This window comes from Oncorhynchus tshawytscha, linkage group LG05 (genome assembly GCF_018296145.1).
Source record: "Oncorhynchus tshawytscha isolate Ot180627B linkage group LG05, Otsh_v2.0, whole genome shotgun sequence".
NCBI classification, from domain to species: domain Eukaryota; kingdom Metazoa; phylum Chordata; class Actinopteri; order Salmoniformes; family Salmonidae; genus Oncorhynchus; species Oncorhynchus tshawytscha.
In genome coordinates, this window is record NC_056433.1 from 77,028,059 (window position 1) to 77,050,829 (window position 22,771).

The 22,771-nt window shown below is 44.4% G+C and overlaps 2 protein-coding genes across 5 annotated transcripts in view; one reads left to right on the forward strand and one right to left on the reverse strand.

Moving 5' to 3' along the window:
* Positions 1 to 2,814: 2,814 nt before the first annotated feature.
* Positions 2,815 to 14,143, reverse strand: usp1 (ubiquitin specific peptidase 1). 2 transcript variants are annotated; one of them, XM_024422319.2, is made up of 9 exons: positions 13,712 to 14,143; positions 12,999 to 13,217; positions 12,327 to 12,477; positions 12,107 to 12,208; positions 7,212 to 7,378; positions 6,291 to 7,009; positions 5,750 to 5,914; positions 5,323 to 5,524; positions 2,815 to 4,741 (listed from the first exon to the last, which is right to left on the reverse strand). In XM_024422319.2, exons 2-9 carry the CDS (start codon positions 13,163 to 13,165, stop codon positions 3,928 to 3,930), a joined length of 2,487 nt encoding a protein of 828 aa, XP_024278087.1. In that variant the 5' UTR covers positions 13,166 to 13,217; positions 13,712 to 14,143; the 3' UTR covers positions 2,815 to 3,927. The 2 variants fall into 2 exon arrangements, with proteins under 2 accessions (XP_024278087.1, XP_024278086.1); XM_024422318.2 differs by having other exon boundaries at positions 7,212 to 7,381; positions 13,712 to 14,141.
* A 2,310-nt stretch (positions 14,144 to 16,453) lies between these two features.
* Positions 16,454 to 22,771, forward strand: part of kank4 (KN motif and ankyrin repeat domains 4) — a 137,532-nt gene continuing 131,214 nt past the window's right edge. For all 3 annotated transcript variants that reach the window (XM_042322393.1, XM_042322394.1, XM_042322396.1), the window contains exon 1: positions 16,454 to 16,761. The gene's annotated coding sequence lies outside the window, so the exon portion shown is untranslated. The remainder of the gene's footprint in view (positions 16,762 to 22,771) is intronic.

Here is a 22,771-nt window from a genome sequence, read left to right on the forward strand (position 1 = left end):
TGCAGCCCTAGGACAAGTGAACTGGAATGTAGCCCTGGGACAAGTGGAATGCAAACTGAACTGGAATGCAGCCCTAGGACAAGTGAACTGGAATGTAGCCCTGGGACAAGTAAACTGGAATGCAGCCCTAGGACAAGTGAACTGGAATGCAGCCCTAGGACAAGTGAACTGGAATGTAGCCCTGGGACAAGTAAACTGGAATGCAGCCCTAGGACAAGTAAACTGGAATGCAGCCCTAGGACAAGTGAACTGGAATGTAGCCCTGGGACAAGTAAACTGGAATGCAGCCCTAGGACAAGTGAACTGGAATGCAGCCCTAGGACAAGTGAACTGGAATGTGGGGTTGTATCTGTTCATTAAAAAAAACACAAAATAAAATACAAAAAAAAAACAAAGATTGCGGGACCGGAAGGCATACGTTTGCAAAATTAAAAATAAATAAAAATGACGTTTTTGCTTTGTCTTTATAGGGTTTGTGTGTAGGTTTGAGGGTGGAAAACTATTTCATCCATTTTAGAATAAGGCTGTAACCAGGGTTGGGGAGTAACGAATTAACATGTAATCCTTTACATGTAAGGGATTACAAAACGGTAACTACCGTTACATTATCAGCAAAAATATTGTAATCAGATGACTGATACTTTGGAAAACAATCTAGATGATTATTTTGAGGATTACTTTTAATTTCAGAAACGATGTTTGCGAATAAAAATATGACAATTTTCTGTTTTTTCAATGACATTCAAGTCAGCATCGAACACGCGCTAATGTAAGTGTGTTCCAATTATAGACCAATATGATGACACACCAACTGTGCTTGATGGAAGGCGGGAAAAGAGCAGGAATAGGCTTTTGTAGGTTACAGTCCAAGCTATGTCTTTATCCAACTTGAATAAATGCTTGGAGGGAAGGATGGCAGTAGTGGTGATACGGAACTACATTTTTTATATACATGTATTTTTGTATTAACCTTTATTTAACGAGGCAAGTCAGTTAATAACAAATTCTTATTTACAATGACGGCCTACCAGGAAACAGTGGGTTAACAACCTTGTTCATGGGCTGAAAGACATTTGAATTTGTCAGCTCGGGTATTCGATCCAGCAACTTTTCGGTTACTGGCCCAACGCTTGAACCACTTGACTCCCTGCCGCCCCAAAACACCGCTACATATAACGTTAGCGTATTGATGTGAATCACTGCCGCACTCTCATTTAGCTGTTTGCGCCTTACGGATTGTGGTTGTTGTGGATGGCTGTTCACAAATCTAAATGTGTGTGATGTGAGAAGTTTAAGGGAAACATCTGTGGAGCCAGTTTGTCCCAAGTGAGAAGGAAAACCAGTGGAATGATCTTCATAGACAAGACAGACAATATTCTGAAGGTAGATGACGCTGCCATCATGAGTGCTCTAAATGGAGAATGTATTGAGAGTATGTCTACATCTGATCTGGAGACGGCGCTAAATGAAGTACTGGTCGAAGTCACAAGTTTATCAAGCACTCTGTATCAATTACCCCTCTACCAGTCCAATCAATTTGAGTTTCTCACCCAGTCACACACAATAGCCCATAATGACCAAGTGAAAACATGTTTTTAGAAATGTTTGCAAATGTATTAAAAATGAAATGCAGAAACATCTAATTTACATCTAATAAATGTTCACACCCCTGAGTCAATAAACCTTTGGCAGTGATTACAGCTGTGAGTCTTTCTGGGTAAGTCTAAGAGCTTTGCATATCTGGATTGTACAATATTTCCACATGATTCTTTTTAAAATTCTTCAGGCTCTCAAGTGTTGATATTTTCTAGTCTTGCCATAAATGTTCAAGCTGATTTAAGTCAAAACTGTAACTAGGCCATTCAGGAACATTCAATGTCATCTTGGTAAGCAACTGGCCTTGTGCTTCAGGTTATTGTCCTGCTGAAAGGTTCATTTGTCTCCCAGTATCTGTTGGGAAGCACACTGAACCAGGTTTTCCTCTAGAATTTTCTCTGTGCTTAGCTCGATTTCATTTAATTTTTTATCAAACTCCTCAGTCCTTGCCGAGGACAAGCATACCCATAACATGATGTAGCCATTGACCAAACATTTTGTATTTATGTTATACATTTTATATATATAAATCCAGACTTTTTTATTTTAGTTGTAGCCTAGACTAACAAACTGAAACAAATCCCGTAATCTGAATTATACAGTTTAAATTTGACTATTTAAACACCAAGGAAACATTTTATGAAATTGTCCCCAACTCCCAATTGTTCACTGTCCCCTAAAGTCGGGTAGGCACATACCTTCATATGACGTGGGAGTAACCTTGCAGTTAAAATGCTTTGATTAGTTGGCAGGCAGCATTTACGCAAAAAAAAGTTGGCTCCTACTTAGATGGCAATCACCTCACTCTCTCCCAATTCGCCAGTGGATAAAGTTACTATTAGAAGTTATAACCAAATTATCGACAGCGATGAATAGTGCTAGTCAAGGAACAAGTGAGGCCTGGAGAAACATATTAGACTAAATATATTTGAAATGAATACACCCCCCCCCCCAAGTAAACAGACCAGTAATACATGAAATGTATAAATAAACCATTGTGGTCTGTTAAACTAGCCATGGTGACATTTGACAATCACCTTGTAGATTGGTAAATATTAGTTGAATAACATTTGGAAATGCACAGTGCTTTATTACATGTACAGGAGAGTGGGAATTATTCACATTAAAAAGTAACTCTACTGTCCTGGTTTCAAAGCCAAACCATTTATTTTAAATCTATAACACTTCACAGCAGGGAAAGGATGAATAGAAAGTCAGTTTTACATGAAAGTTCAAACTTTATTGCTTGTGTAGTACTTTATCATTCTAGGTATGCTCTTTCATAGGGCCAGTAAGTCAGACAGTATGGCCACAGACCTTTTTCACTGGAATGAGGTACTGCCATTGAACAGAACTGCACAACTTCAGGAGAAAACCAACCGAGGAAAAAGCCAAAACTAGGGGCTCTATTCAATCTGTAAAGCTGAAACATTAGATTCCGCGATATACATTTAAAGGTAATTTCCCCATTGAGCAGATATCCGCAGCGTCTACCGTGAATGCAGTTTCCACTAAAGCAGGAACATTGGCGTTAAATTTAAAGCTGAACTTCTGCAATACGGATTGAATAGAGCCCTAGGGTAGACAATCCCTGAAGCCAAAACAACAGTCCACTTCCCCCTCTATACATATCAAATCTGAGACTAACAGCTATGCAATGTTGTACTAGCATTTTGTAAAGTGATTGTCTATCTTATTGGCTAGGTATTTCATCACTGCTTTAATTCACTTATAAAACCTTGTACAAAATGATATCAACCAAGATAAGTAATTTAGTTTTCACATGCAAAAGTTCTTCCACCAAGAACCAGACGGCCAGTGCCTGAATCTATCTGAACTTAAACATTATGGACAAAACTAGTCCTCTTATTTCTGACAGACCAACAGTATGAACATTAATCAACAGACAGAAGGCATGAAGCCAGAACAGGATAAAGATGTACAAGAATAAAAATGTGCTCTTTATAAAAAAATAATCTGGAAAAAAAAAAAAAAAATAGTGTACTTTCCATTCAGACCAGTTCCAACACAAGGGCAGGAAAATCAAAGGACAGGTTGCTTGATGTCATAAGTGCGAAGGTGCATTTTTGTAGACTGCTAATGTTATATTCCCAGCACACAAAAAAGAGGGTCAACTGAAGAGTAAAACATTTTAAAAAGGACATATACAGGTTATAAACATCAGTGACAGGAGTATCAAACCCAGCAAGCCAACCAGGCTGAATCTCAAGTTGACTCGTTCTCAAAACCTCAGGAGATCTTTTCCAATGCTCTCAACACTTCCCTATGACATCTGAGAAAATACTTAATTCACCCACAAACAGAGAAGTTTCAGACCCTCCTATAGAACAGAAGATATGGGGTAGATGTGGAGCAGGTTTCTGGAGAACAGGCTCTCAGAAAGTCCTCCTCCTCAAAGAGACGCACCTCAGAGTCGTCAAACAGCATCCACTTCCCTTCATACTGCAGCAGGCTGCTTAGGGCCTGCTCCGTAGCCACCCCAAACCCCTCACACCCAGCCACAGAGGCCTCCTCGCCCCCCTCACCCTCCCCAGGCTCCTTCTTAACCCCTCCACTACCGCTGTGTCCCGGGGCACTGGAGGTCCGTCTGGATGATCTGGTGGTGTTGCTCTCTACCCCAGTACAGGCAGCTTTGTCTGGGTTGGTTGTCTGCTTGTTGCCCCCTAGGTCATAGCTGGACAGGCTCCTCTGACCCCCCAGAAGTCCTACCCCGTCTGAAGCCTTCTTGGAGCCCATCTTACTGGTGTTGGTGGAGTTAGCATTCACAGAACCACTCTGTCCTGCTTTACCACGGAGACTGAAGGACACTTCCCCATCGTCATAATCCAGCACCTCTTCTTTGGGTTCCGGACCCGGCACTTTCCCGCCACAGTCCTCTTCTCCCTGCTTCTCATCCCCCTCGGGCAGACGGACCTTGGTGTCCTTAAGGTCCATCATCCTGATGTAAGTGGTATAGTGTCCGCTGGAGATGGTGACCCCGCTGTGCATGACCACAGCAAACAGCTGGTAGTGCTGCCCTCCGGTGGCAGTGGCTGAGGGGTGCGTGCACCACTCCTCCAGAGAGAGCTTCAGTGGGGTCTGTAGAGGGGTGTTCACCTTTGAGAGGCCGCCATACGGGTCCATCCTAAACAAGAGGGAGACAGTTTACACAAGCCGAGGAACGATGGAACGGTCCCTGACTTTCCTGAGATTTGCTTACCATGTGCCGTTGTATTTATTTAGCTCCTTTGCACCCCATTATTTTTATTTCTACTTTGCACATTCTTCCATTACAAAACTACCATTCCAGTGTTTTACTTGCTATATTGTATTTACTTTGCCACCATGGCCTTTTTTGCCTTTACCTCCCTTCTCACCTCATTTGCTCACATTGTATATAGACTTGTTTATACTGTATTATTGACTGTATGTTTGTTTTACTCCATGTGTAACTGTGTTGTTGTATGTGTCGAACTGCTTTGCTTTATCTTGGCCAGGTCGCAATTGTAAATGAGAACTTGTTCTCAACTTGCCTACCAGGTTAAATAAAGGTGAAATAAATAAAAAATAAAATAAATAAAAATTAATACGGTATTATATTCATATGTTGTATCTGTGTGGATTTTTATGTTGTGACAGGCTCTTAGGAAACTGTTACACTCTCTGAGGACAAAGCATCAATCTAGAGTAAAAGCAAAACCCAGCAGATAAACACTGAAGACTCACTCTAACCCGTTGGCTGAGAAGCACTTGAGATGGATAGTGACAACCTCTGGGGTTTTATCAAACAGGAGACTCCTCTCAGCCTCTGTGTAGTGGTGGCAGGTCTCACAGAAGTACTTGTCCTCCCCTACAATCCTCTCCACTGAGGCAAACTGGGAGATGGCCCACTTCAGAGTCTTCAGCACCGGTTTGGGATCAGGGGAGACTGGGGGGGTGGAGAGAGGGGGTTGGGGGGAGGTAGTTGGAATATGAGAGGATAGACATTTGTGAGACGACGTTGTGCTTTGGCTGATCTTTGACAACTTGTTTGAGTGGTGACTGTTCATGTATGTGCAACAATGTACCAATTTGTGTATAGTACAGTCTTGCACTGCAGAACTGGCCCATTTATACAAGAACGCCGAGTGTGTACACACACAACTCTCCTTACCCTCTGAGCTGCTGTCTGGGCTGCAGGGTTCTTCCTCCTGCACTGGGACACTGATGTCCTGGAAGTCTTCTCTCCTCTCGGTGTAACACTCACACTCCAGACAACGCGTCCTCAACACCAGACAGCCCTGGAACAGATGCTCCATCATGTCCACACCCAGGCACTCTGGACAGGAGAGAGGAGAGTCAGCGTTCAACATGATAATACACAAAACTATTAGATTGTTTTATTTAACTAGGCGGGTCAGTTAAGAACAAATTCTTATTTACAATGACGGCCTAACCCGGCCAAACCCTAACGACACTGGGCCAATTGTGCACCGCCCTATGGGACTCCCAATCACCTCCAGTTGTGATACAGTCTATCATCGAACCAGGGTCTGTAGTGACGCCACTAGCACTGAGATACAGTGCATTCAACCGCTGTGCCACCCGGGAGCCCCAAATGGCTAAAGCAAGGGTACAAATCCTATGTGACAGACAGGACATGATCGATGACCAATTATGTTTCCAACGGCATGATTCAACAACTATGAACTCACCTTCACTTTTAGCTTTCTCCTCCTCGGGCACTTCTGTTACCTTCTCCTGAGGGTTCCTCCCGTGTTCCCCATCATCATTCTCCTGAGGTTGGCTAGGACCCGTCTCCTCCTGGTCAGGTTTGGCTGTCTCGGTCTTCCCTCCTGTGTGGCAGCTGATCCGTCCCATACTCATGAACTTAGAGAAGATACTGGGCTGCTTCCCAGAGTGCCTCGGCCAGCACAACTTGGGCCTCTTCTTCCCCTTAACCTCCACCTCTTTAGGGGCCACCTCTACCTCTCCTTTCCCCTCCACATTACTTTCCTTCTCCCCCTCTTCTTCAGCTTTGTCTTTTGGCGCTACAGTGATGCCACCAGTAGACTTCCTCTTGGAGCGAGTGAGGGGTTTGCCATCGTTGGCTGCAACAGCAGCAGCATTCTTGGACTTGACAGATTTTGGCTTCTTCTTGGCATTGCCTGCCTCTGTATCGCTCTTCCTCTTACCACTGGTTTGGCCATCATCATCATCAAGTGATGTTTCTGAAGTTTGGGCCTGCTCTTCTGTTGAAGCCCCGTTGGTGCCCACAGGGGCAGAACTGCCTGGCTTGACCTCTATGACATCGTCCTGGTCCTCCTGTTCCTTCCTGATGGTCTCGGAGGCCTCCTGGATGTATCCCAGGATGCACTGCAGCACCTCCTGGGCATCGTGCTGGAGGTAGCCTTCGTACATGGGGTTCAGCTGTCTGTAAACACACAACCAGTCAGTCAAATACAATACCAAACATCTTGTTCAAGGACGGTGAAACCCTGATTTGAGGAAGCTTGCTTTAAAGCTAAAATCCTGGTTTTCTGTATCATTGCACCACCGATAAACTTCCATAATATTCTGCCTATTGAATGTGACCCAGTATTGCAGGGCCTTGCTGTAGTGCTGTGGGGTCTGACCTGAGTGTGTTTAGTAGCTTGCGTGGAGGTGTGGCCAGCTCCCCATCACTGTACTTGTCAGGGTTGTGCAGGTAGCTGGACTGGAGCTGCTCTACCGAGGTGATCAGACTGTGGAAACTACCCAGCAGTTCCATGTGTACTGGCACCGCCTCCTCTGGACCCTCCGTCTGCTGAGGGAGAAAGAGGGATTCCTGTTATTATAGTGTTCATATGCTCTACGTTCAAAAGATTTCAACATGCTACTATAGGCAGCATTGATGACAGTGTAACTGAAGCATATGTTGACTGTAGTCTTAAAAAATGCATTGCTATATTGGAAACATCATCATAGGGAATCTAAAGTCTTGCCAGATAATAATCAGACACTGTTTACGAAACGCACCTTAATTGAGATGTGTGCTGGTATAAATGTATGCATGATTGTGACTTTAATAATCTGGATTATAATTTGTGCATTGTAATGTTAATTGAGTATCCTGATGTGAATGATTCTCATCTAAAACAATCATTTGTCAGTTTTAGGTAGTGGTGGGGAGTCTATCAAGAATCGACTCCTAATATTCAGTATTTTTGCAAAGGAGTAAACTAGTTGCCATAGGCTACTTCTGAGGACAAACTCTTGCATCTTTCACAGCAAAGAGAGAGTAGGCTAACGAGAGAGAGGGCACAGCCAGGCAGGCATGTCGGCCTCTAGGCAGACTTTCAGAACCCTGCAGGCATAGGCTATTACAGTGCTGTATCAAGGCAATTTTTTGGGCGTGCAATGTCTCGCGCAACTTCACTAAAGTAGGCGCTATCAATGAGTAGGATAAGCTATTCTACACGCAACAGGCTGAAGACCAAACACACACTTGGTGTTTTTCAAAACAAAGAGAAAGAGCAGGCGAGCCAGTGAGGGACAGGATCGGCACAGACAGACTGTTGGAACCGTGCGCATAGGCTATATCTTGGTAATCTGTATCTCACAATGTCTTGTAAAGTCATCAAAAGTATGTATGTACGGTTATCAATGAGTATGGCTAAGCTTTTCTTGAATTCTAAATAAATCATAGACAGTGTCACCAGCAAAGCACCCCCACACCACTTCCTCCATGCGTTACGGCGGGAACCACACATGCAGAGATCATCCGTTCACCTACTCTGCATCTCACAAAGACACAGCGGATGGAACCAAAAATCTCACGTTTGGACTCCAGACAAAAGGACAGATTTCCACCATTCTAATGTCCATTGCTCATGTTTCTTGGCCCAAGCAAGTCTCTTCTTATTATTTGGGTCCTTTAGTAGTGGTTTCTTTGCAGCAATTCGACCATGAAGGCCTGATTCATAGTCTCCTCTGAACAGTTGATGTTGAGATGCGTCTGTTACTTGAACTCTGAAGCATTTATTTGGGCTGCAATTTCTGAGGTTGGTAATTCTAAATTAACTTATCTTCTGCAGCAGAGGTAACTCTGGGCCTTCCTTTCCTGTTGCAGTCCTCATGAGAGCCAGTTTCATCATAGCACTTGATGGTTTTTGCAACTGCACTTGAAGAAACTTTCAAAGTTCTTGAAATTTTCCGATTGACTGACCTTCATGTCTTAAAGTAATGATGGGCTGTCGATTCTCTTTGCATATTTGAGCTGCTCTTGCCATAATATGGACTTGGTCTTTTACCAAATAGGGCTATCTTCTGTATACCACCCCTACCTTGTCAGAACACAACCGATTGGCTCAAACACAGTAAGAAGGAATGAAATTCCTCAAATGAACTTTTAACAAGGCACACCTGTTAATTGAAATGTATTCCAGGTGACTACCTCACAAAACTGGTTGAGAGAATGCCAAGTGTGCAAAGCTGTCATCAAGGCAAAGAGTGGCTACTTTTTCCAGATGTATCCCAGTTTCAACTGTACTGGGTAGATTTCAGACAGCGTGTATGGCGTTGTGTAGGCGAGTGGTTTGCTGATGTTAACGTTGTGAACAGTACCCCATAGTGGCAGGTGGGCTTATGGTATGGGCAGGCATAAGCTAAGGAGACCGAACACAATTGCATTTTATCGATGGCAATCTGAACGCACAGAGAAACTGAGACGAGATCCATAGGCCCATTGTTGTGCCATTTGTCCCCCGCCATCACCTCGTGACAGCATGACAATACACAGCCCCATTTCGCAAGGATCTGTACAATTCCTGGAAGCTGAAAATGTCCCAGATTTCATGGCCTGCATACTCCATGTCACCCATCGAGCATGTGGTGCTCTATATCGACGTGTACAACAGCAACAGCCATTGAAGTAGAGTGTGACAACATTCAACAATCAAAAGCCCGATCAACTCCATGCGAAGGAGAAGTGTCACGCTGCATGAGATAAATGGTAGTCACCAGATACTTACTGGTTTTCTGATTCACGCCCTTTACATTTTTTTTTTTTTTTAAGTTACAGTACCTGTGACCAACATATGCATATCGGTATTCCCAGTCATGTGAAATCCATAAATTAGGGCCGTTAATTGTTGCATGTTGCGTTTATTTTTGGTCGGTTTAAGTAAGTGGCTGAATTAATAAGGTGACAGGGTATCATATTCTGTTAGCTTTTTGCCATGTTTGAGAAGTCAAAGCCCTTCCATGAGTTCTGTACAGCTGCCACTGCTACACTTCATATGCAAAAGTATGTGGACACCCCTTCAACTGAGTGGATTTGCTATTTCAGCCACACCCATTGCTGACAGGTGTATAAAATCGAGCACACAGCCATGCAATCGCCATAGACAAACATTGGCAGAAGAATGAGCTTACTGAAGAACTGTGGTTCAGTCATAGGATGCCACCTTTCCAACAAGTCAGTCCAAATTTCTTCCCTGCTAGAGTTTCCACAGGTCAACTTTAAGTACTGTTATTGTGAAGTGGAAATGTATTGTAGCAACAACGGCTCAGCCGTGAAGTGGTAGGCCACACAAGCTCACAGAATGGAACAGCCGAGTACTGAGGTGCATAGTGTGTACAAATTGTCCTTGGTTGCAACACTCACTACACAGTTTTAAACTGCCTCTGGAAGCAACGTCAGCACAATAACAGTTTGTCGGGAGCTTCATGAAATGGGTTTCCATGGCCGAGCAGCCGCTCAGCCTAAAATCACCATGCGCAATGCCAAGTGTCGACTGGAGTGGTGTAAAGCTCTGCGCCATTGGACTCTGGAGCAGTGGAAACATGTTCTCTGGAGTGATGAATCACACTTCACCATCTGGCAGTCTGACGGAAGAATCTGGGTTTGGCGGATGCTAGGAGAAAGCTACCTGCCCCAATACATAGTGCCAACTGTCAAATTTGGTAGAGGAGGAATAATGGTCTGGGCTGTTATAAGTCCCCGCAGCAATGTTCCAACATCTAGTGGAAACCCTTACCAGAAGAGTGGAGGCTGTTATAGCAGCAAAGGGTGAACCAACCCCATATTAATGCCCATGATTTTGAAATGAGATGTTTGACAAGCAGGTGTCCACATACTTTGTAGTGGAGTGTACCTGTATTTCCTTGCGTTTTGTTCTCGGTCATCTGCTCCTCCCCCCTCTGAGCAGAGCAGGCAGGCACGTTGCCCTAGCAACTCACAGACACAGAGTGTACACATGCTGCTCCAGAGCTAGTACTATCCTTCAAGCAAGCGTCAAAACTTTGTTCATTTGCACTGTCTCATTCGCATTTGCTTGTAAATGTCTAAACTCACAAAAAATGTATAACTTTACGAGCTGGATTGGCAATTTTTGCTATTTGTTTATTTTTGTTCTGCCCCCCTTATCATATTTAGCTAGCTGCCTCCATGGAAATACTCTGTTACTTGTGCTAATTTTGTAATAATTCTGGTAATAGAAGCCCAATGGGCCTTTTTGCAGGTTTTTTTGGCACCCACTTGTGTACTAAGCCGGTAACACAGTATATTCTGGGGTGAGAGAAGGACTGTATGAACATCTAGATACTGCCCAACCCTAGTTATCAGTGGTCTATTGGTCTTATCAAAACCTCCTAGCTTCCATCATAAGAGTCAAATAAATTGGAAAAAACGAATCCTGTGTGAATCCTCTGGAATAACGTCTAGTAATACCTGTCCGAATAGGGTTATAACATGGCAAAGAATAGGCTTATCAACGTAGAACGCACCGCATCATCCCATGGGATCTGTCAAGCCTCCTGCACACTGCAGAAATATCACTGAAATATTTGAGTTCCTACACATCACCTTTATTCAAACAAAATAGGCCTTTATAGGCTAAGTTGATGAGCAAATGTGCAGCATCATGGTCATGTCGGTCTTCTAAAACACAATGTCTTCCTAGTAGGACTGCAGTAATGACATGGTGTGCACGTGTCCGTTTAAACATGTAGACGCCAAATCCTGAAGTCGCGCACCATTAGTTTTAGGGAGACAGACAAGGAACAGACCAAAATGCTGCAAGATTTCTCAGGCATGATTGAAGTTTGGGTTTTCTTTTGAACAAGCTAATACAATTCAGTTTGTACTTTGTTGCTCTTTGGCCAGTTTGTTATTTCTGTAAATATTGGGCGCCTGTTAATTCCTCACCTTTAATGAAAGCCTCACTCTGGGCAAGTAAAGTAAAGAACTGCTGTCTCCTCTTCACTGTTAAAATCCAACCGCATGGTCAACCTCATGTAACAGTTTTACCATCCGTCCCTCTCTGGGCTCGAACCAGGGACGCTCTGCACACAGACAAGAGCCACCCTCGAAGCATCGTTACCCATCGCGCCACAAAAGCCACAGCCCTTGCAGAGCTAGGGGAACAACTACTTCAAGGTCTCAGATCGAGTGGCGTCACCGATTGAAACACTATTAGCGCGCACCACCGCTAACTAGCTAGCCATTTCACATCGGTTACACTCACATTGTTGTACATAGCTAACATACCTCATCACTATTAGCAGCCTCTTCCTTTTGCTTGTCCCTTGTTTTGGACAAACTGTAGAGGTTCTTGATGCCATCTCTGAGCCCAGGACAGTAGTACAATACCTGGATTGGTGATAAAGAAAAGTTGAATTTCTAAACCATTTAGTATAATAATGTGCCTACCTATACAGTCATCAGATGTTGATGGCATGATGCAACTGTTGAGAATGAGATACCACACCTGTAGAATGCTGTTCAGGTAACAGGTGTTTCCCAGGTTATTGAGCCCAACAAAGGGCACCAGCGTCTCCTCTCCCTTGTCACTTGGGCAGATGGGAGAGGTTGGACACGGGGCAGGTCCAGGCAGTGGGATTGGCACAACCTGGTCACAGCTAGAAAATAATGGATACACATGAAAGGTTCTCAAAATCATATTCCTAAGTACATCTGAGGCTAAATGTAAAATAGTAGCCAATGTCTGTGTGTTGTGAAATCTGTGAATGTATTGTCATGTTTTAAAATGGTATAAATTGCCTTCATTTTGCTGGACCTCTGGGGATCCATAATAAATTCATTACTTTAAATTGAGTGGGCGGGCAAACAAGACGCTACCTCAGAGGGGATTTACACAAAATGATCAATCGGATAGCCACGCCAGCATGTGGGTGCTAGCAAACAGAATCAACAGCCAATCCAGCATTGTCTGGAAGCTTTAGTGAGCTTTGATTGGTCAATAGCGTTGCATTAGAGTATTTGCATAAATATTAGTTTACCCCAACTTCGGTCTCACATTTAACTTACCTCAGTTGAAATTGAACGGGACTCAGTTGTTTAATCGCCCCATCGTATTGTGGAAATGCAGTGTCAGCCTTTATTTAATCATTAGCTATCTGGTAAAAAAACTGTCACTCACCTTGAAGGCTCCTCAGGTTCAACTCTGACTGGTTTTGGTTCCTCTACTTGAGGTTCGGAGAAGTCCAAGGCTCGCTTCGTCTCCTTCTTCTGGAAAAACTTCAGGGAGAGTTTGCTCTTTTTGATGGGGCTCCCGAGAGCCGCGGCATCGCCCTGTAGGCCGGGCATCTTCGACCGTATTTAGTATTTGATGATACAGCCAACACAACAGCGCTCCACACTGGCAACAGAGCGAAAGTGAAACTGGGTGAATTTCGCAAGTTTATTCTCCCTCCCAGATAGTTAGCTGGCAAAAAGACACGTAAATTACGCTGATACTAACTTGTTTGTTGACTAGATAGACTACAGGACATCTGCATTCAGTTCATCTTGCTAACTAACGTTAGTTAGCTTGCTGATGGCACCAGATGCCATCTGAGATGGCTGGTAAATGGGTTGCTTAGCAGGCTAACTTAAAAAGAACCAAGACAACAGCTGAACTGGTTGTCAATAACGTCAAGCTAGCGAAGTAGCTATTTACCAACACATGCCGTTTACAAAATGTGGTTCTAAGTTATATCTTAACTAACTACCATCCTGTTAGCGTGCCAGCTAGCTAGACATCTTGCTAAGTACGCAGTGAGTGAGGGGGAAAAAGCAACAACACCGGGCGGTTTCAGTTGCTAGCAAAGCCAGTTGTAACCAAAATATATCCAACCACTTTAGTATACTCACCTTACTGAGTCATGTTGTACTTTATTTTCGATTTCTGCGATAACGTATTCAATTACATAGTATATTTGTATAACCATTTGCTAAACCACGCGATGTGCGCAGGACTTGGCGCTTTTTCCAACCGCAAAGACCCCAGCCGCGCCTGCACGACACCATTAACGTCAATTATAATAATACAAAAATACAAGAATGTTAGAAAAACTCATTATTAATTAAAAACAAAAAAACTACAATCGCTGATTAAAATTTTAGAAAGTGAAAACGAAGTAATGCAACTGGCATTTTTTAAGACATGTCACCGTGGGAGAAACACGGCCATGACTAGAAGGGATCCAGTTTTTGTCAAAAGTTTTATTTTTGTGTGTGCATTTGAGCTAACCCTAACCCTTTTTGTAATCTTAACCAACATATTATAATCTGCTACATTAGTTATCCTAACCCGCTACGAAAAATCAAATCTGACGTTAATTTGACAAAAGCTGGATCTTTTCTAGCCAATACCATGAAACGTCACCGTAGAGCAGCCATCTTTAGAGGGACAACCAATGTATTATTTTTTTTGTATCATGCATGAACATTGTCTGGCTTTGTTGGTCTGAAAACAGTTGCTACATCAAAAATGTATACACCATAATTACATTATTTCCCCCAAAATATATCAATATAATTAAAAGATTGGAGAGTGATAATCAGTGATCTCTGATCGATGGCGATGATTCCAGGTCGAGATACACTCCAGTACAGGATTTTAGCCAGCAGGGGGAAACCTTGGACATTAATATAATATATCGTGCGCTTCCCTGAGAAATAGCCGTGCATCTAAATGTTGGAGCATATTTACCTTGTACCTTCCTTATGCAAATGCAATAATTAACGGTAAGACATTATCATATTTGTACCCGTTTTTTTGCAGTGGTTTTCATGTAATGGAAAATGGCTGAAATGTATTCGCTATCTCAAATGCTTTATATAGGCTAAAGAGAATATTCTCTATCATTTGATGTAACGGTGTAACCTATATCCCATCCGTAGGGGGTGATCCGTATGCTATTGCATCCATTCAATAATCCGTGACTAACGTTATGTTTTTCTTTTCTATCTTGCACATGTATGTATCCCCATGAAGATCCATGCGTTCAGTGTGACTTTCAGCCGATTATAAGGTTATTATTGGCGAGCGCCAAAATAAATGACAGGTGTATATTCTGGCGCCCTACTACAGATATCGAGGCCATTAGCACAAAACGGCTTGTGGATACTACCGAGCCACTGTATTTGTTAAAACAGAGCGGGTTAATGCATGCAGGGCATTGAGCTGCTGCTGCGGTTCCTTGCCTGGTCAGCAGCCCGACTTCTCGATGGAGCTGAGCTTGGAGAATCCATTCTGATCGAGGCTGAGCGCGACGGAGTGATGTGATGCTCCACCTCCATAGCATACATGGGCTACTGCGGCCCCAAGCTTTGGTACGAAACCCTGAGAGATGACATTGTTGATGCGTTTATTTACCCAGTATGTAGTCTAGGTTACTGTAGCCTACATAACATTACTGGATATGTTGAATCAAATATCAAGGCTATCAATCAGATAGCACATGATGTCCCATGTTTTGTCATTACACGATTGTGCAATACACGTACCTCGATATGACAGTATTTAATCTAATGCATGATGTTGTATGCTAAATATAGTTATTCTATGTATTCTATGGTTGTAGAGCTAGTCTGATAGTGGACTAGGTATGCTATTGAAGGAGGTAGCCTGCCTGCCTGGCCTGCTGATTCCAGGTCAGGTCTATGGGTGGTATAGTAGCTAGAGGGGATCTTTAGGGGAATTGCATGGAGAGAGAGAGACAGGGATTGAGGGAGAGGGTAGTGCACACCAAGAATGACAAGTATGTCCTGGAGCCGCAGAAATGAAGCCCCCAGTGCTGTTTTTTCTAATTACAGTGGGGCTTAGCATTACATCCCCCCTCCCCAGTCAAACACACACACACACACACACTACAGTGAGTGTGCAGTCATACTATCTCAGACAGTCAAACACACACACACACACGCTACAGTGAGTGCGCAGTCATACTATCTCAGACATTAGGAGCCGTGCAGGCTACATATTCAAACTGTCCCCTTGTTATTTTGCTTTTTAAATCTCCCTTGTTGTTTTGCTTTTTAAATCCCCCTTGTTGTTTTGCTTTTTAAATCCCCCTTCTTGTTTTGCTTTTTAAATCTCCCTTGTTGTTTTGCTTTTTAAATCCCCCTTGTTGTTTTGCTTTTTAAATCCCCCTCCTTGTTTTGCTTTTTAAATCTCCCCCTTTTTAAATCTCCTTGTTTTGCTTTTTAAATCCCCTTCTTGTTTTGCCCCCTTGTTGTTTTGCTTTTTAAAACCCCCTCCTTGTTTTGCTTTTTGCTTTTTAAATCCCCCTTGTTGTTTTGCTTTTTAAATCTCCCTTGTTGTTTTGCTTTTTAAATCCCCCTTGTTGTTTTGCTTTTTAAATCCCCCTCCTTGTTTTGCTTTTTAAATCTCCCTTGTTGTTTTGCTTTTTAAATCCCCCTCCTTGTTTTGCTTTTTAAATCCCCCTTGTTGTTTTCCTTTTTTATCAGTGGGTTTATTTTCCTCTTAAAGCCTTAAAGTCTGAAAGCAGCCATGCCAAATCGTCTCTCTTCAGTCCAGCTGCCTGCCCACACAGTGTGTGTGTGTGTGTGTGTGTGTGTGTGTGTGTGTGTGTGTGTGTGAGATCTGACCCCCAGCACTCTCATTGGACCAGTGCTGAGGAAAGTGGGAGTGTCCCCACCAGCTAGTCCGGCCCCCTCAGCACAGCAGTGCTGGTGTTGTAAAGTACTTTACCGTCCCGTATGTTCAGTCCTCTACACTCAACTCAATTGTTCCTGTTCCTCTGCTCCAGATGCTGAGTGTGAGCGAGAGATAGACATAGACACACACACACACACACACACACACACACAGGACACTGACAGAGGACTGAGGCAGAAAACTGGACTTCCATCAACACCTCTGAAGAAGACTAAGAAAATAAGAGCCTTGCTTAGAGGTGAGAAGATATGACAGAGATTACGCTCTTTCTTCACTAATTTCCTTCTCTCAACTCTTTTCTTAACTCTGTGTGTTTTCTCAAGTGGGATTCTCTCTCATTCCTTCAGTCTTCTTTTCTCCTCTGTTTTGTTACCATCTCCAGTCCCCCCACTCTCCTTTCTTCCTGTCCTCCGATATCATGTTTTATTCTCTCCTCTGTTCCTTGGGGGTTTTCAGACTTTCAGAATGTGGTAATAGGATGCTGCACACACACACACACACACACACACACACACACAGCGAGAGAGAGAGTATACACTCAGTGTAACCACTATGGTCTGTCTTCATGGGTCTATTAGAGCTTTTGACTGTCGCTGTATTCCATATTCTATCCCATTTGGCGGTTGGCCATGCCATGTTTTAGTTTAAAGCTCTGTTGAGCTGGCTAATGTCCTACAGCTGGGGGTACACTCAGCCAACCAGCCTCATACAGCCAGGACAAGCATACAGGGGAATGGCGATGAATAGGGAGAAAGAGAGAGAGAAAGTGATGGAGAGAGAGAAAGTGAGAGACAGAAATGGATATCGAGAGATAGAGAGAGCATTGCACTAGGCTGGGCTTTAACTTGAGTGCATATTCGCTTGGCTGCTCTTTTACGGCCTGCATGTATGCACACAGCATTGCTCCTGACTCCTGCCTGGTTAGTGAGTCTGTGAGTGAGTGCATCGTCCATTGTTGGCTTCTCAGAGAGGGAACATTAAAGGCAAGGCGTTTACTTCTATCTGATCTCTGGGCTACCTTTCTGCCTAGCTGCCTCTGCTCTGTGGAGCCTGCCTGGAGCAGGGGGTGCTGGTGGAGTGGAGCAGGGGGGGCTGGTGGAGTGGAGCAGGGGGCTGGTGGAGTGGGCAGGGGGCAGTGGAGCAGGGGGCTGGTGGAGTGGAGCAGGGGGCTGGCGGAGTGGAGCAGGGGGGCGGAGTGGAGCAGGCAGCTGGTGGAGCAGGGCAGGGGGCTGGCAGAGTGGAGCAGGGGGGCTGGCAGAGTGGGAGGTGGCAGGGGGAGGGGGGCTGGCAGAGTGGAGCAGGGGGCTGGCAGAGAGGAGCAGGGGGCTGGCAGAGTGGAGCAGGGCGGCTGGGGGGCTGGCAGAGTGGAGCAGCAGGGGGCTGGCAGAGGGGGTGGATCAGGAGCAGGGGGCTGGCAGAGTGGATCAGGGGGGGGCTGGCAGAGTGGATCAGGGGGCTGGCAGAGAGGAGCAGGGGGGCTGGCAGAGAGGAGCAGGGGGCTGGGGGGCTGGCAGAGTGGAGCAGGGGGCTGGCAGAGTGGAGCAGGGGGGCTGGCAGAGTGGAGCAGTGGGGGGGGCTGGCAGAGTTGGAGCAGGGGGCTGGCAGATGGAGCAGAGTGGCAGAGTGGGGGGGCTGGCAGAGTGGAGCAGGGGGCTGGCAGAGTGGAGCAGGAGGCTGGCAGAGTGGAGCAGGGGGCTGGCAGAGTGGAGCAGGGAGGCTGGCAGAGTGGAGCAGGGGGCTGGGGCTGGCAGGGGGTGGAGCAGGGGGCTGGCAGAGTGGAGCAGGGGGGCTGGCAGAGTGGAGGGGGCTGGCAGAGTGGAGCAGGGGGCTGGCAGAGTGGAGCAGGGGGGCTGGCAGAGTGGAGCAGGGAGGCTGGCAGAGTGGAGCAGGGGGGGAGGGGGCTGGCAGAGTGGAGCAGGGGGCTGGCAGAGTGGAGCAGGGGGCTGGCAGAGTGGAGCAGGGGGCTGGCAGAGTGGAGCAGGGGGGGCTGGGCAGAGGCTGGAGCAGGGAGGCTGGCAGAGTGGAGCAGGGGGCTGGCAGAGTGGAGCAGGGGGGGGCAGAGTGGGCAGGGGGCTGGCAGAGTGGGAGGGGGCTGGCAGAGTGGAGCAGGGGGCTGGCAGAGTGGAGCAGGGGGGCTGGCAGAGTGGAGCAGGGGATGGCAGAGAGTCTGCCTCTTTGGAGAGCCAGTGTGTGTACTGTTGTTTTTTCTGTATATGTGGCTATTTTGGTCCTTGTGTGTGGTGTTTGTTTGTGTGTTTGTGTCTGTAGATCTGTTTATGTTTGTGCTGTTGATTTGGTTCATGTGTATACATCGTGTGTGTGGTCTTTATTCTGGTTTAGCTTTGTGTTTATGTGTTAGTGGGTTTTTCTTTGAGTTCACCAACAGGAGAGCTCTGTTAGTAGAACTCACTCCCCTCCCCAGGTAATGATAATGAGTGTGTTGTGTTGTTCGATTCTGCACAACATCACACGGCTGCTACCTACCGTTGGCCAGTGCCCTAGTCATTGTGTGTGTGTGTTAGGGTGATTCCCTTTGAAGTAGAGAGTCATCTGAACTGAAGCTGAGCCACAGTGCTTGAGACTGTAAATAGGTTCAATGGTTTACAGTACAAGGAAGTTGAACACTTAAACACTACTGTGTGTGGGGGGTACTACCTGTTGGGAGAATGGACTTAGAAGTAGGGCTGGGCGGTATACCATATTTTACTATATACCAGTATTGATGCATGGGCCAGTTTAGGTTTTTACTTTACCTTCTATAATGGTATTTAATTGTTTGCTTTGTTAAATGTGACATGCAGTGTGTAACATCCATTTGTATAGTTTACACCGCTACTTGAGTCATTTCTCTCTGCTCTCTCTCTCCGCTCTCTCTCTCCATGCTGCTTTCCACACCAACCTAGTCCCGCCCCCTGTCACTCAAGGAGAGCATTTGTTGTTGCTTGAACATGAGACACTTGTGTTCAGTCTGCATGGTCAATGCAGCACATGCAACAATGTTGATGACAATGATGTTGTTCCCACTTTGCTTCTTAACATAAATCCACAAGCATTCTATAATTTGACCATTAGGTTGTGTCTCTTATCTGCAAACAGCTAGGTTCTTTTCTTAGCTATTTGTATTTTCTTGTTAGCTGCTAATGCTAATCACTAGTTAGCTGGCTACCTAGCTAGCTAATACATTTACTGAATTAGAGCAAACAAATGTAGCTAACTAATACAGCCTGATACCAGCGCTGGTGGAGGCTTAAATCACCATGTTGTTTGTGCAACAGTCTTCTTAATCAAAGAGGAGTATGCGAAGGACAAATACGTTGGCTACATGAAGAAACATTTCATGTAGCCAAAGATTATAGGGTCCACTAGCAAACAATGACCATCACTTTGGTTCCTACCCTGTCACAATAACTCTACCCTGGAATTTTCATTCATTGCCATGTAATTCAACGTGCCCATTATTATTTGTATTCTAACTATATAATTAGAATAAACATTCTATTTCCATGATTCCAACAGCTCACCAAAGTGTATGGATCTAAATCGCAAGTCAAATTGCAACTGCAACATTTGATTAAAAATAAGGCCTAGGTTGTTTTGCCCATATCGTGCAGCCCTATGTGGCAGTGTGGAAATGATCTCAAATGAGTGCAGGAAATGCAGAAATTGATGCAAATGCAGAAAATTATTTTAGGTTGAAGTTGAACTGAACAGTATAAAACAATCACTTAGAATATATGTGTTGCCACTGTAGGGTCACACACTCTAGTGACAAAACCTAAAATACCTTCAAATACAATCTTCTTTCTTTTAATACTGTGATATGATATTTTGGCCATATGGCCCAGCCTATGTTGTAAAGAATGGGTGGTTAAGTGTGTGTAGTATATGTGCTCTCCATTTACTCTGTATGGTGTGTCCCTATCTTCTTAACTTAGAGTACCAGTCAAAAGTTTGGACATACCTCCTCATCCAAGAGTTTTTCATTATTTTGACAATTTTCTACATTGTAGAATAATAGTGAAGACATCAAACCAAGAAATAACACATATGGAATCATGTAGTAACCAAATAAGTGTTAAAGAAATCAAAATATATTTAATATTTTAGATTCTCAAAGTAGCCACCCCTTGCCTTGATGACAGCTTTGCACAGTCTTGGCATTGCACAGTCTTGGCATTCACAGTCTTGAAGGAGTTCCCACAAATGCTGAGCACTTGTTGGCTGCTTTTCCTTCACTCTACAGTCCAACTCATCCCAAACCATCTCAATTGGGTTGAGGTCGGTGATTATGGAGACCAGGTCATCTGATGCAGCACTCCATCACTCTTCTTCTTGGTCAAATAGCCCTTACACAGCCTGGAGGTGTGTTGGGTCATTTTCCTGTTGAAAAACAAATCATATTCCCACTAAGCACAAACAAGATGGGATGGCGTATCACTGCAGAATGCTGTAATAGCCATGCTAGTGAAGTGTGCCTTGAATTCTAAATAAATCACAGACAGTGTCACCAGCAAAGCACCCCCACACCATCACACCTCCTTCTCCATGCTTCACGGTGGGAACCACACATGCAGAGTTCATCCGTTCACCTACTTTGCATCTCACAAAAACACGGCAGTTGGAACCAAAAATCTCACATTGGACTCCAGACCAAGGAATCGATTTCCACAGTTCTAATGTCCATTGTTCGTGTTTCTTGGCCCAAGCAAATCTCTTCTTCTGATTGGTGTCCTTTAGTAGTAGTTTCTTTACAGCAATTTGACCATGAAGACCTGATTCACACAGTCTCCTCTGAACAGTTGATGTTGAGAAATGTCTGTTACTTGAACTCTGTGAAGCATTTATTCGGGCTGCAATTTCTGGGGCTAGTGACTTTTCCTTGGCGTCCACATCAACAACAAACTAACATGGTCCAAGCACACCAAGACAGTCGTGAAGAGGGCACGACAACACATTCCCCTCAGGAGACTGAAAAGATTTGGCATGGGTCCTCAGATCCTCAAAAGATTTTACAGCTGCACCATCGAGAGCATCCTGACGGTTTGCATCACTGCCTGGTATGGCAACTGCTCGGCCTCTGACCGCAAAGCACTACAGAGGGTAGTGCATACGGCCCAGTCCATCACCGGGGCAAAGCTTCCTGCCATCCAGGACCTCTATACCAGGCGGTGTAAGAGGAAGTCCCTAAAAATCATCAAAGACTCCAGCCACCCTAGTCATAGACTGTTCTCTCTATTACCGCACGGCAAGCGGTACCGGAGCACCAAGTCTAGGTCCAAGAGGCTTCTTAACAGCTTCTACCCCCAAGCCATAAGACTCCTGAACAGCTAATCAAATGGCTACACAGACTATATGCACCTCCCCCCATGTTGCTACTACTCTCTGTTATTATCTATGCATAGCCGCTTTAACAACCCTACCTGCATGTACATAAGTATCTCAATTACCTTGACACCGGTGCCCCCGCACATTGACTCTGTACCAGTACCCCCTGTATAGAGCCCCGCTATTGTTATTTACTGCTGCTCTTTAATTATTTGTTATTCTTATCTCTTACTTGTTAACTTTTTTAAGGTATTTTCTTAAAACTGCATAATTGGTTAAGGGCTTGTAAGTAAGCATTTCACTGTAAGGTGTAAAACATATCAAAATATAGTTTATATATTACATTTTTCAAGGTAGCCATCCTTTGCCTAGATTGTTATCTGTTGTATTTGGCGAATGTGAAAAATAAAATTTGATTTGATTTTTAATGAACTTATCCTCTGCAGCAGAGGTAACTCTGGGTCTTCCTTTCCTGTGGCGGTCCTCATAAGAGCCAGTTTCATCACAGTGCGTGATGGTTTTTGCGACTGCACTTGAAGAAACTTTCAAAGTTCTTGAAATGTTCCTGATTGACTGACCTTCATGTTTTAAAGGAATGATGGACTGTCGTTTCTCTTTGCTTATTTGAGCTGTTCTTGACCTAATAAGGACTTGGTCTTTTACCAAATAGGGCTGTCTTCTATATACCACCCCTACCTCGTCAGAAAACAACTGATTGGCTCAAATGCATTAAGTAGGAAAGAAATTGCACTATTTAACTTTTAACAAGGCACACCTGTTAATTGCTAGTTGAGAGAATGCCAAAAATGTGCAAAGCTGTCATCTAGGCAAAGGATGGCTACTTTGAAGAATCTAATATATAAACTATATTTTGATTTGTTTTACACTTTTTTTGTTTACTACATGATTCCATATGTGTTATT

Bases quoted from the DNA above. Each gene is read 5' to 3' on its own strand.
- usp1 (XM_024422318.2), bottom strand. From the start codon at position 13,165: ATGCCCGGCCTACAGGGCGATGCCGCGGCTCTCGGGAGCCCCATCAAA. The intron at 12,478-12,998 runs GTGAGTGACAGT...ATTATTTTCTAG, and splicing joins GAACCTGAGGAGCCTTCAAG to CTGTGACCAGGTTGTGCCAA. The intron at 5,525-5,749 runs GTAAGGAGAGTT...CCACCCCCCCAG, and splicing joins CCCAGACAGCAGCTCAGAGG to TCTCCCCTGATCCCAAACCG.